General features: G+C 33.8%; 2 protein-coding genes and 2 pseudogenes across 2 annotated transcripts; all 4 read left to right on the top strand.

Moving 5' to 3' along the window:
• Positions 1,798 to 2,229, top strand: LOC18600511 (pectinesterase). The gene has a single exon (XM_018121099.1). It carries the CDS (start codon positions 1,798 to 1,800, stop codon positions 2,227 to 2,229), a length of 432 nt encoding a protein of 143 aa, XP_017976588.1.
• LOC18600510 (F-box protein PP2-B15) lies at positions 4,633 to 6,085 on the top strand. The gene is made up of 3 exons (XM_007030992.2): positions 4,633 to 5,163; positions 5,236 to 5,354; positions 5,439 to 6,085. The coding sequence occupies exons 1-3, from the start codon at positions 4,693 to 4,695 to the stop codon at positions 5,899 to 5,901; spliced, it is 1,053 nt and encodes a 350-aa protein (XP_007031054.2). The 5' UTR covers positions 4,633 to 4,692; the 3' UTR covers positions 5,902 to 6,085.
• On the top strand, positions 6,868 to 8,820 carry LOC18600509 (annotated as a pseudogene).
• LOC108662050 lies at positions 9,234 to 9,709 on the top strand (annotated as a pseudogene).

Below are 14,037 nucleotides of genomic sequence, written 5' to 3'. Positions count from 1 at the left end.
CATATCCTGGATTTTAACGAGATTATTTATTATTTTGAGTCGAGAGAGGGAGTTATATATATATATATATATGTACTTAGCTAAGTAAATTTATGATTTAATAAATGGATACAAAGTCAAAGTTAACTTTCATCACTTTCATTTATGTAGTAGATCAAGTTAATCCCCGTCCTCCCCCTAGTGGTGCATGCTACATGTTGAAAGAATTAAAGAAAGTATATTATATTTGGACTACATAATGGAATTAGGTAGCCATATCCAATCCCCATTCTTTACAATCTTCTTGAAAATTTTTATATACACACACCCAAAGGATAATTTTACAAGAGAGAGAAAGAGAGAGGACAAAAAGATACGTATCTGGGATCAATAAAAGCAAGTGCAATTGAAACGGGGAAGTACACAAGTTATAAAATATTTTTTTTAACTCATTTGAAAATATACAATTTTAAATTAAATTTGTCGTAGTGATAATGATTTCTATATCATCAAATAAAAACACGTTCACTTTTCAATATGCATGTGAAAAAGGTGAGTATTTGGTATATTGTTAATAATCAATAATAACATATTTTTGGAAAAACTTATAAACTAATAATAAAAAGCATATACATATATTTTTTGTTATGCAATAAAGGGCTTTTATATAGCTGATTATAATTTCCAAAATTAGAGTTGGAATTGACTAGATTACCTAATTAGACAAGACTTAAAAGCTTAAGGATTGTTTTTGATTTATCTGTCGTGGCAGTCATATATACGTTTCATAGACTTGTAGGAAAATTGTACCATTGTCTTTCATTTCTTGCAGTACCTTCTTTTACTAGTAATGGCAAATCCAGATACGCTTTACATCCCTTTCTTTCTCCTTTCAACCTTAATCTCTCTTTTGCTTTTGAACCAGAATATCTCAACCGCAAAGGATGATGATTTGATAAGGGAAACATGCACCCAATATATAGAGTTTCTAGACACATGCATATCCACTTTGGAAGCAGATCCTTATAGCCGCATTGCGATCACCTTGCTAACCTGGCCAACCAATCCACTTTGCCTTCCTATTGAATTAAAATCAAGTAAATCCATGGCAAACTTTTTTTTTAATTTTCTGTCTTCTTATTTTCACCTCCCTTCCATTAGTTATTCATGCTTTAGATGTTAATGTAACCGTTGCTTTGGACGGGAGTGGCCACTTTAAGACAATTGGAGCAGCTCTGGAGAGTGTCCCTAGCAACACGCAATTTCCATATATTATTCTTGTGAAGGAAGGTATATATAGAGAAAATATATACCTAAGGCCAGAAAAACAAAATGTGATGATTTTAGGGGACGGAATCAACAAAACAAGCATCACTGCCAATAGAAGTGTTAAGGGAGGATTTAGTACTCAAGATTCAGCCACAATGGGTTAGTGTCTACCCTTTTATGTTGTAATTTATTAAATAAAAGAATTTGCTTAAGACATTTGGTTTTAGAGTTGTTTATTTATTTTTTTAATTTAGTTTTTGGTATATTTTGTACTAATGAGCAAGCTTACAAAAAAGAAAACTAAATTTTATCATTTCATTAAAACACATGCAGATATAAGTGCATCACAATTTGTAGCAAAAGATATGACTATTATCAATTCTGCGGGTCCAGAAGGAAGACAAGCAGTGGCATTACGAACATACGAGTTCAAAATCACTTTTTATAGGTGTTCCATAGAAGGTTATCAGTATACCTTATATGCAGCTTACGGCCAACAATTTTTCTTTGATTGTCAAATTTATGGTACCATAGACTTCATATTTGGCAATGCAGCTGTCATCCTTCAAAACTCTTTCATTTGTCTTAGAAGGCCGCTCCAAGGACAAGCTTACTGCACAGGGGAGAGAATTCAAGGACAACAACACCGGAATCGTCATTCACAATTGCACCCTCACTTCAGCACCGGAATTCATTCCATACAAAGCAACAGTGAGGACCTATATTGGGAGACCATGGAAGGAATTTTCACGAACAATAATTATGCAATCATTTCTAGATGACCTAATTGACCCTGTTGGATGGCTAGAATTTAACGGTACATTTGCTCTATCAACTTTGTATTATGCTGAGTATGGAAATTTTGGACCCGGAGCACATACAGAAGGTAGAGTCAACTGGCCTGGCTACCTCCTCCTTACTGATTGCAAGGATGTAGAGAATTTCACAGTAAAAAATTTCATCTGTGGTCTCCTTGGTTAGAATCCAATTCCATAAGCGATGAGACAGACTTGTTAATAGTCAATAACTCTGACATCTATTATGTTTGGCACGCATTATTCTTATATTATATAATATCAATATTTTCATTCATCTTATATTAAATAATATCAGTGTTATATTTTAATTTTTTTATTTATAATATTCTTATTAATTTGATGTTTTTCTTTACCAAATACAGATTAATCCATTATTTAATAACAAAGAGAGTGTAGGATGAAAATAAAAGTCCAACAATAGATAAAAGGGATTACTATTATTCATGAGCAACTAATTGATACCAATTCCATCAATTAGTAATAAGATTGTTCAACAAGTCCAGTACAATAGTGGTGAACATGATAACCTCATTGTTTCGATCGAAGAACATTGGCACACCGGTGTCGTTGCACTCTGCCGCACCTTCTCGTGTGTAGCCAATAGAATCATACGCGTCTCTATAATTCTTTCGATCAAAACTAGGAAGGCCAGTTATATTAATGATTGTGACACTATCTCCATAATTGTGCATACAAGACCTGATTCCGGACTTGGTTCTGAAATCAGTCTCATTATCATAGAACTGGGAGACAAATGATAATGTTTTATTGGCTTGAGTTTCAGTCACTTCCATCGCAGCCCTACACAGGCTAGTGAAGTTGGTAGCGGCTTTGCTGCGAGGATATGCTTCCAAAGTGGATACGCATATGTCTGGAAACTCTGTATATTGGGTGCATGTTTCCCTTATCAAATCATCATCCTTTGCGGTTGAAATTTTCTGGTTCAAAAGTAAAAGAGAGATTAAGGTTGAAAGGAGAAAGAAAGGGATGTATTGCAAGAAATGAAAGACAATGGTACAATTTTCCTACAAATCTATGAAACCTATATATAACCGCCACGACAGATAAATCAAAAACAATCCTTAAGCTTTAAGTCTTGTTTAATTAGGTAATCTATTTAATGCCAACTCTAATTTTGGAAATTATAATCAATTATAATCAACTCTAATTTTTAATCTATTTTTTTTAATTATTCCTCGTTTCAATTGCACTTGCTTTTATTGATCCCAAGTACATATCCTTTTGTCCTCTCTCTCTTGTAAAATTATCCTTTGGGTGTGTGTATATAAAAATATTCAAGAAGATTGTAAAGAATGGGGATTGGATATGGCTACCTAATTCCATTATGTAGTCCAAATATAATATAATATACTTTCTTTAATTCTTTCAACATGTAGCATGCATCACTAGGGGGAGAAGGGGGATTAACTTGATCTACTACTTAAATGAAAGTGATGAAAGTTAACTTTGACTTTGTGTTCATTTATTAAATCATAAATTTACTTAGCTAAGTACATATATATATATAACTCCCTCTCTCGACTCAAAATAATAAATAATCTCGTTAAAATCTAGGATAGGATATAACTTTAATTCTAAAATATTGTCTCCATTTGACTCACTTGTCAACTTAACCCCCCCAAGCCTCTTCCCCGATAGAAGTAAACATTAGCCTTTCTTCTGTTACAGACTAGCCTTTCATTTTGCCATTTGACTTTTATTTTTGTTTACTTTAATCTTCGTAAGTGTAGAAACTTTTATTTAAGTGATTAAAGTAATTTTAATTAAGCAGAATGATCTCCTTTTTCAGATATTTTGCTGGATATTTTCTGAAGATTGCGTCTGTGCCTTGGAATCAAATCCACCAAAGCCTTCTAATTACAACCCAATTGATTGAGCAGTGAACTGAAAAAGATAGCTGCAGTTTTGTCATTATTCATGCTTTTATCTAAAAAACAAAAAACGAAAGAAAGAGAGAAGATTTATTTCAAAACATGTCTTGGCCAAATTTACATTACTTGATTTTCATTCATTCAGGACACCAGATTAGGCCAAGCCTATTTGTCTGAGTCAAGACATATGGATCTGATCAAGCCATCAAAACCACGTAACATTGAATAATGAGATGAATTATCTTATGATTTTCTAATATTCTCCTTCAGTCATATTTTGATATTAAGGCAACAAGAAATCATGGAATTCTCTTCTTTTTTTTTACATTATTTTTATCTATATTTAAGTCGGACTTTCAATCCCAATTATATTGGAATTGCGAACAGCTAATGTAAAATTAATTGATGGTCAAAAAAGAATTATTAAGAAAACAGCTGAAGGAATTGGTCCATCTGAACTTGGTCTAAATTATTATATACTTGATTATGTCGGTATTCTGATATTAAAAAAATTATGATTAAAAAAATGTCTAAGAGTTTTCGATTTACACTTTTCATACTCATTTTCATTCCAGTTCCCATTTCGTCATTGGCTAAGCTCGCACGTGATGTGATTATTAAAATTAACTGTATATACATAATTATCTAATACCAATTTCTGCAAGTTTGTCTTTAAGCAATTGTTATATGAATTCCCACAACTGTTGCTTTTCCATATTGACTTCTAGTCAGTCATGAAACGCACAGGGTTGCGAAAGGATATCTGCAATTTTATAGCCCCTAGCTTTGTTTTCTGTGAGCCATCGTTTTACTCGTTTAGCTGGAAATTTAGATATAACCAGCAAATACCCATTGGAAAAGTTCAACAATCCAATAGCTTTGCTTTTGGTTTTGATTCTCTCATTGGTTTACTACAGAAAAACAGAAAGAAGAAGAAGAAAATGGAATGTTTAGACATGAACGTGTTGCCAGAGAGCTGTGTTGCTGTGATTCTGTCCCTCACATCTCCTGCAGATGCTTGCAAATCTTCGTTGGTGTCATCTACTTTTCAATCAGCATCTGAATCTGATTCGGTTTGGGAGAGGTTCTTGCCATCTGATTACGGGGAAATTGTCTCCAAGGCCAGTGACAACCTTGAATTTTCTTCAAAGAAAGAGCTTTATCTCCTCCTCTGCAATCCTGTCCTTGTAGCTGATGGCAAAATGGTTAGTTACCAATGACCCTGCAAACATTTGGAAAACTAGAACTGTTCTCATTTTTAATTCCCTCTTCTTCAGAGCTTCAAATTAGAGAGATCAACAGGAAGAATATCCTATATTTTATCTGCAAGGGAGCTTTCCATAACCTGGAGCAATGATCCAATGTATTGGGTTTGGAAATCCATCCCTGAATCAAGGTCAGTGCTTGCCTTGTTCTTAATATTCTTAATAGCAAATTCAGCAGGCAGGTTGTAATACCAAAATGTTTCTTCTCTTTCCAGATTCGCAGAAGTAGCTGAACTGAAAACGGTCAGCTGGTTGGAAATCCATGGCAAGATCAGATCTAAAACACTTACTCCAAACACAAGATATGGAGCTTATCTTTTGCTGAAAATCACTGACCGTGCATTTGGGCTTGATTTAATACCATCAGAAATATCACTAGAAGTTGGCAATGGAGCAAAATTCACCAACACAGCTTACCTGCGTAGCCAAGACAGCAAGAAACAGAGAATGGAGGACCTGTTTTATGGCAACAGGAAACAAATGCTGAAATCAAGGGTGATCGAAGGAGAAGACCGGGTCCTGAGCGAAAGAGAAGATGGTTGGATGGAGATTGAGCTCGGAGAATTCTTCAATGGTGAAGGTGATAAAGCGGTGAAGATGAGTTTGATGGAAGTTAAGGGTCACCAGCTTAAAGGAGGACTGATAGTTGAAGGTATCGAGCTAAGGCCCAAAAGTTAATCCTGGAAAGCGACAAAGATATTTTTCTATTTAGGGTCTCGTCGGAATGAGAATTAAGGGTATTTTTTTTTCTTTTCTTTTCCAATTCTTTTTCTCTCTTTTTGTGTATGCCAATGACAAAGACAGTTGGATTGAAGAATAAATGCATGTGAATACAGCTCAAGAAGAAGACAATTTTCATTTATTTCTCTGATTTTCAATTTCGTTTCTCAAGAAAATTTTTCACTCATTTGTTCATGTAGCACAAATTTTCAAACTTTGATGGCATAACCATGTCGACCAATGGCACCAAATGAAGAGAATTTTAAGTTTTATTTATGGAAAGATAATATTCAAGCCTAATAACCTTTAGAATATTATAAAATAAGGCTTGTGGTCTTTCCAAGAAATTACATGTTGATGGTTTACAAATGAAGAGAATTTTTGTCATTTTTTTTTACGATGGGTCACAAAATTAAATAATTTTTTCATATTATAAATTTATTTTTTATGATTTTACTTTTTTATATGGAAAATTATTGAACATCTATAAATATTATAAAAAAATTAATTCCAATGAAAATAAAATAAAAGAGAATATTAAATAAACAAATTGTTGCCTATGTCAAAATAAGTTTAATTAAAAAAAATATCGTTGCCACATGGATGGTCAAGATTGTTCTTATCCTAGTCAAAGGGGATCTGACATATCAATTTTACAAGTACAATCTTTATGTTACATGATGTGCTCATATGTTGTCTCCATGTCGTCATGTAAACCAGACCCAATCAAGAATATGTTGTCATGTTAACGCTACATTGACCCACACAATGTTTACTATATACATCTTGGTTCAATGCATGGCTGCATGAGGCATAAAATACTAAGCAATATTCATTCAATTGCATCCATTTTCTTCTCTTTTCTTTCCTTTTTCCCTCTCAGTGTTTCATTGGTGTGAACTATAAGCTGTAGAGAAGGGAAAAATGAACTTGGATCAATTGCCTCAAGATTGTTTTGCACAAATCCTGTCACTCGCATCTCCCATTGATGCATGTCGAATCTCAGTACTCTCTTCCACGATTCGGGTTGCAGCTGATTCGGACAATGTATGGGAGAAATTTCTGCCATCAGATTATCAGGATATCCTCTCCAGATTACTGCATCCACTGGTTTACTCATCCAAGAAGAAGCTATTCCTCAGGTTATGTAACCCACATCTAATTGATGGAGGCCATAAGGTAAGCAAATTTTCAATAAATTACGGTTTGTGAAATTTTGAAATTACTACATAATCAGGTCAAGTAATTTTGGATATTCGATAATTAGATATTTATTGTCATCCCCATTCTTGCTATACTGATGTTAATTGAAAATTTTATTAATGTAAGGTATTTTCATAAGTAAAATTTACGTGACGTATATAACACTAGTTAATCAAATATAGCTTAATTTACCAAGAAAGAAAATTATAGAATAAGGTACTTTGTCAATTTATTGCTATTAATTAGTATAAAGATCTCTTTATTAAGATTCTATTATATATATATATTTGCTAGCGAAAAAAATTGCAAACAAATAATAAAAATCATCTAATTTGCCTTAGATGGTATATAATAGTATCATTTACTAAGAAAAGTTACATACATAATTGGGAAAAAAAAAGTCTAATACAGGATTTCAGAAAGGTGACTATGTGTATTCATACCGTCAATGGATCAATTGCTCCTAGAGCTAAAATTTTGATCTGGAAAAAAGGGCGTATGCAAATAGTAACCTTTCTCATCTTATAAACTAAAATTTAATAAAATAAATTTAATTCAAAAACAATTTCGAGAGGCTATTTTTGGGTGCACAGGAGGTGGATCAAATATGAATTACTTCATATGAAAATTCATATTTGTTCCACTTCCTGTGGATGCAGAGCATGGCCCTGGAAAACCGCTCCATGCCAATACATCATGTCAAAGGAGATATGACAGACTGTGGATGTCATGGTTACAAGACTTGGATGGCTATTGGTGAAATTTGTTTGTAGTCAATTATTGTGGTCAATTTTCCTTCTTTTTTTCTCCATTTATGATTGTTCAGATCAACATATTCCAAGCTGATCTCATGTACTCAACAAAGGCATGGGGTGACTTTGTTGAAGGCAATAATCTCTGTCGAAGTGCTTCCTTGTCAACTACACGAGAGTTGAAATCAATGATGATGGTGCTAATTTTATGAGTTTCCCATTAACAGACTTTCTCATTGGAGAAATCATCAGGTAAAAAGCGTTATGTGCTGAGCGCAAAGGAGTTGAAAATTACATGGGCAGAGAATCCTCTCTTCTGGACCTGGAAATCTTTCCCAGCATCAAGGTCTCACTCACATTTTCCAATCTTGGTTCTCCTGAAATCAAAGTTCCATTTCATAGCAAAGAGAATCTAAGTTGTTTTTTCCTTTTCTTATTCTCAGATATTTTGAAGTTGCTGAACTTCGAACCATCTGGTGCTTGGAAATCCAAGGCAGAATCCAATCTCGATGCTGTCTCCAGACATTGTCCACGAGGCTCATCTGATTGTGAAGTTTGTTGATCGTGCATATGGACTAGACATTTTACCATCCAAGGTTTCGGTTGAAGTTGGAGATGTAAAATCAGAAGGGACAGTTCGTTTACGCCAACATGAAACTAAGAAACAATGTGTGGAGACTACCTGGTTTTCAAATCAGGTTGAAGCTTCGACATCAATGGGTTTTAGGGGAACAGAAGAAAGGGTTCCTTGCAAGCGTGCAGATGGGTGGACTGAGATTGAATTGGGAAATTTTTATAACCATGGATCAGGTGATGCAGAAGTAAAGATGTGTCTACAAGAGGTGGCAGGAACGCACCTGAAAGCAGGACTCGTTGTTGAGGGGATCGAACTTAGGCCAAAACAGTTCTCAATGTAGACACAAGCGCCAATTTTAATGGTTGATTTTCAATAAAATTTTTTAGCCAAATTTGATGAAATTTGTTTATAAAATTTGATATTGATTTTTTGAGATGTTGATTTCATGTGTCTTGGTGATCTTGGTTTGTTTTTCGTTCAGATCCTGTCTAGGGTGGGTTCTTGTGTTTTGACTGGACCCTGGTCTTTTTGTTTTTTTGGAGGTTGTATTTGCTACTGATTATCTCCACACTTCTTTAGTGGAGACTTTTCATAGCTTTTGTGTACTCCTCTCGTATCAATTCAATGTGCTTTGCGTTTAAAAACAAAACTTATTTCAAGCTTATCTGGTACTCAACAAAGGCACGGGACTGCATATCTTGTTAATATCGTTAACAGCAAATTCAGCAGGCAGATTCTAATACCAAAAAATTTCTTCTATTTCCAGAATCCCAGAGGTAGCTGAACTCAAAACTGTGAGCTGGTTGGAAATCCATGGCAAAATCAGAACTAAAACACTGTCTCCAAACACAAGATATGGAGCTTATCTTTTGCTAAAAATCACTGACCCGTGCATTTGGGCTTGATGTACTACCATCAGAAATATCAGTAGAAGTTGGCAATGGAACAAATTCACCAACACAGCTTACCTGCGTAGCCAAGACAGCAACAAACAGAGAATGGAGAACTTATTTTATGCAAACAGGAAACAAATGCTGAGAAATCAAGGGTGATTGAAGGAGACGACCGGGTCTTTAGCAAAAGAGAAGATGGCTGGAGGGAGATTGAGGTCAAAGAATTCTTCAATGGTGAAGGTGATCAGAAGGTGAAGATGAGTTCGATGGAAGTTAATAAGGGTCACCAGCTTAAAGGAGTGCTGATAGTTGATGGTATCGAAGTAAGGCCCAAAAGTTAGTCCTGGAAAGCGACCAAGATACTTTTCTATTAGCTTCCTGTGGGAATAGGTACATGTTTTTCTTTCTTCGATAGATAGAATCACAAAAAGATATTCGGATAGAATTAAAGGGTTTTTTTTGGCTTTTTCTTTTCCAATTCTTTTTCTTTTTTTTTGTGTTTTTTTGGTTAAATCAATACTTTATTAATGCATCAAAATTATACAATTTTTATAGAGTTAGAGGAACAGAGCAATCATCAATCTATTTTCCAAAACTCCTAACACACAGGACTTATAAGCACTAGAGAGCACCCAGGTAAACTTGACCCATATCATTACATTTGCATCCATCAATCCCCATTCAACTACATCCTCACTACAAATATATATATACATTAAAAAGTGATTGATATTATTTATTCAATCAAAAGCTAGTATGTCATAAAAAGTTTTGAGACATGATGGTAGAAGACTCTTATTGGCATAATAAACCTAGCTTTGAGAGACATTGTCCTATACATTTATTACAAGGAAGACAAGGCCTCTCAAAATGCCATTGGCAGCACTTTCAACAAAAAAATAAAAGCCCCTATACAAAAACTTATGGGCTTAAAACTGCACAAGAACCGCACCACTTAAATGTATCACCTGTTTTGCAATAGATGTTCATACTACCTACAGCAAATTAGGAACTTAGAACCTTGCTTTTGATATTGGGTTGCTGTTTCTGAGTTGATGCTCTTCAGTCCTTTTCTTGATTTGTTATATCTATGGATTCATATGGGATCGGTATCCCCTTTGGTGTGATTTACTGACTAATATGGTACCAATTTCATTACAGCTTGAATATTGCATACTTTCTTTCTTTAAAACGTCATGAAAAACCGAAGGTAAAAAGAAACTTGTGTAAGGATTTACCCAGCCTTACACTCTATAGATAATTCATTGCGATCCAGCTTTGCTAAACAGTCAACAATGATTTGCCTTTCTCCTTCCTATATATAGCTTCTAATATTTCTCAACACAATAACTCAGTTGCTTTAGCTTCATTGCGATCACCTTGCTAACCTCGCCAACCAACCGACTTTGCCTTTTCTATTGAATTCAAATCAAGTAAGTCCATGGCAATCGTTTTTTTAATTTTCTTTCTTCTTCTTTCCACCTCCCTTCCATTAGTTATTCATGCTTTAGATGCTAATGTAACCATTGCTTTGGACGAAAGTGGCCACTTCAAGACAATTGGAGCAGCTCTGGAGAGTGTTTGTAGCAACACACAATTTCCATGTATTATTCATGTGAAGGAAATATACCTAATAGAAGTGTTGAGGGAGGATTCAGTACTCAAGACTCATGGCAAGAAAAACAAAATGGGATGATTGGAAGGAATCAACAAAACAAGGCAAGAAAAACAAAATGGGACGATTTTAGGGGAAGGAATCAACAAAACAATCATCACTTCCAATAGAAGTGTTGAGGGAGGATTCAGCACTCAAGACTCAGCCACAATGGGTTAATGTCTACCCTCTTATCTTGTTATTTATTAAATAAAAGAATTCGGTTAAGACATTTGGTTTTAGAGTTGTTTATTTATCCTTTTAGTTTGGTTTTTAAGTACATTTTGTATTAATGAGAAAGCTTAAAAAAAAAACTAAATTTTATCATTTCATTAAAACACATGCAGATATAAGTGCATCACAATTTGTCGCAAAGGATATGATTATTATCAATTCTGCGGGTCCAGAAAGAGGACAAGCAATGGCATTATGAGCTTACGGGTTCAAAATCACTTTTCAGAAGTGTTCTATAGAAGGTTATCAGTATACCTTATATGCAGCTTACGGCCAACAATTTTTCTTTGATTGTCAAATTTATGGTACCATAGACTTCATATTTGGCAATGCAGCTGTCATCATTCAAAGCTTTTTCATTTATCTTAGAAAGCCGCTCCAAGGACAAGCCAATGTCATTACTGCAGAAGGGAGAGAATTCAAGAAGAACAACACTGGAATCGTCATTCACAATTGCACCTTCACTTCAGCACCGGAATTCATTCCATACAAAGCAACAGTGAGAACCTATCTTGGGAGACCATGGAAGGAATTTTCACGAACAATAGTTATGCAATCATTTCTAGATGACCTAATTGACCCTGTTTGATGGCTAGAATTTAACGGCACATTTGCTCTATCGACTTTGTATTATGCTGAGTGTGGAAATTTTGGACCCAGAGCACATGCAGAAGGTAAAGTCAACTGGTCTCGCTACCACCTCCTTATTGATTCCAAGGATGTAGGCAATTTCACAGTAAAAAATTTCATCTATGATACTAATTGGCTTCCAACATTTGGTGTCCCATTTATTTTAGGTCTCATTGGTTAGAATCCATTTCCATAAGTAATGAGACAGACTTGTTAATAGTCAATAGCTCTGTCATCTATTATGTTTGCCACGCATTATTCTTATATTATATAATATTAATATTATATTTTTAATTATTTTATTTATAATATTTTTATTAATTTGATGTTTCTCTTTACCAAATACAAATTGATCCATTATTTAATAACGAAGAAAGTGTAAGATGAAAATAAAAGTTTAACAATAGATAAAAGAAATTACTATTATTCATGGGCAACTAATTGATACCAATTACATCAATTAGTAATAAGATTGTTCAACAGGTCTAGTACAATAGTGGTGAACTTGATAACCTCGTCGTTTCGCTGGAAGAACATTGGTACACCGGTGTCGTTGCACTTTGCCGCACCTTCTTGTGTGTAGCCAATGGAATCATATGCATCTCTATAATTCTTTTAATCAAAACTAGGGAGGCCAGTCATATTAATGATTGTGACACTATCTCCATAATTGTGCATACAAGACCTGATTCCGGACTTGGTTCTGACACTAGTCTCATTTTCATAAAACTGGGAGACAAACGATAATGTTTCATTGGCTTGAGTTTTAGCCACTTCCATTGCAGCCTTGAACAGGTTGGTGAAGTTGGTAGCAGCTTTGCTGTGAGGATCTGCTTCCAAAGTGGATATGCATATCTGGAAACTCTGTATGTTGGGTGCATGTTTCCCTTATCAAATCATCATCCTTTGCTATTGAAATATTCTGGTTCAAAAGCAAAAGAAAGATTAAGGTTGAAAGGATAAAGTAAGGGATGTAAAGTGTATCTGAATTTGCCATTACTAGTAAAAGAAGGTATTGCAAGAAATGAAAGAGAATGGTACAATTTCCTGCAAGTCTGTGAAACCTATATATAACCGCCACGACAGATAAGTAAGTCTTGTCTAATTAGATTATCTAGTAAACTGCACCTCTAATTTTGGAAATTATAATCAGCTATATAATGACCCTTTATTGCATACCAAAAAATATATGTAGATTCTCTTTATTATTAGTTTACCATTTTTTTCAAAAATATGTTACTATTGATTAATAACAATATATCAAATACTCACATTTTTTACATATGTATTAAAAAGTGATCACGTTTTATTTGATGGTGTAGAAATTATAACCACTACTATAAATTTGATTTAAAACTGTATACTTTTCAAATGAGTTATAAAATATATTTTTATTAACATTTTTATATAATTTTAATAAATTTGATTATATTGTACAAATTTGTAAATAAAACCCAAAATTATTACTTGGAAAATAATACTATTATACACTATCTAATCTTAATATTTAATTATTCTATAATTAATACAATTATAAAGAGATAATATTGTTCATGAGAAACTAACTAATACCAATTCCATTATTCTTTTCTTTCTTTTTTCCTTCTTAATTTTTCATTGCTGTGAACTATAAGCTGTCAAGAAGGGAAAAATGATTAATATTATTTATTTAATCAATTTATGCAAATGGTGAACTATATATATATATATATATATATATATATATATATATATTAACAAGTGATTGATATTATTTATTGAATCAAAAGCTAATATGACATAAAAAGTCTTAAACCATGATGGTAGAAGACTCTTATTGACAAAATAAACCTAGCTTTAAGAGACATTGTCCTGTACACTTACTATAAGGAAGACAAGGCTTCTCAAAATGCCATTGCCAGCACCTTCAACAAAAAAATAAAAGCCCCTATACAAAAACTTATGGGCTTAAACGGCATGAGAACCGCGCCACTTAAATGTATCCCCTGTTTCTTATAAGCTCATTATATTTCTTCAATGGTGTGCATCAAGAAGCCAACAAATAGAAACCCGAACCAAGTTACTAATGTGTTTTTAGTAATTGAGTAGGATAAAACTTAAAAAATATATTATATCATATCGTATGCGTATTGTGCGATACTCGTTCGATAT

The sequence above is a fragment of the Theobroma cacao genome, chromosome 5, assembly GCF_000208745.1.
Source record: "Theobroma cacao cultivar B97-61/B2 chromosome 5, Criollo_cocoa_genome_V2, whole genome shotgun sequence".
In the NCBI taxonomy this organism is placed as follows: domain Eukaryota; kingdom Viridiplantae; phylum Streptophyta; class Magnoliopsida; order Malvales; family Malvaceae; genus Theobroma; species Theobroma cacao.
The sequence above is the reverse complement of the archived record's forward strand: the minus strand, read 5'-3'. Positions and strand labels throughout refer to the sequence as shown.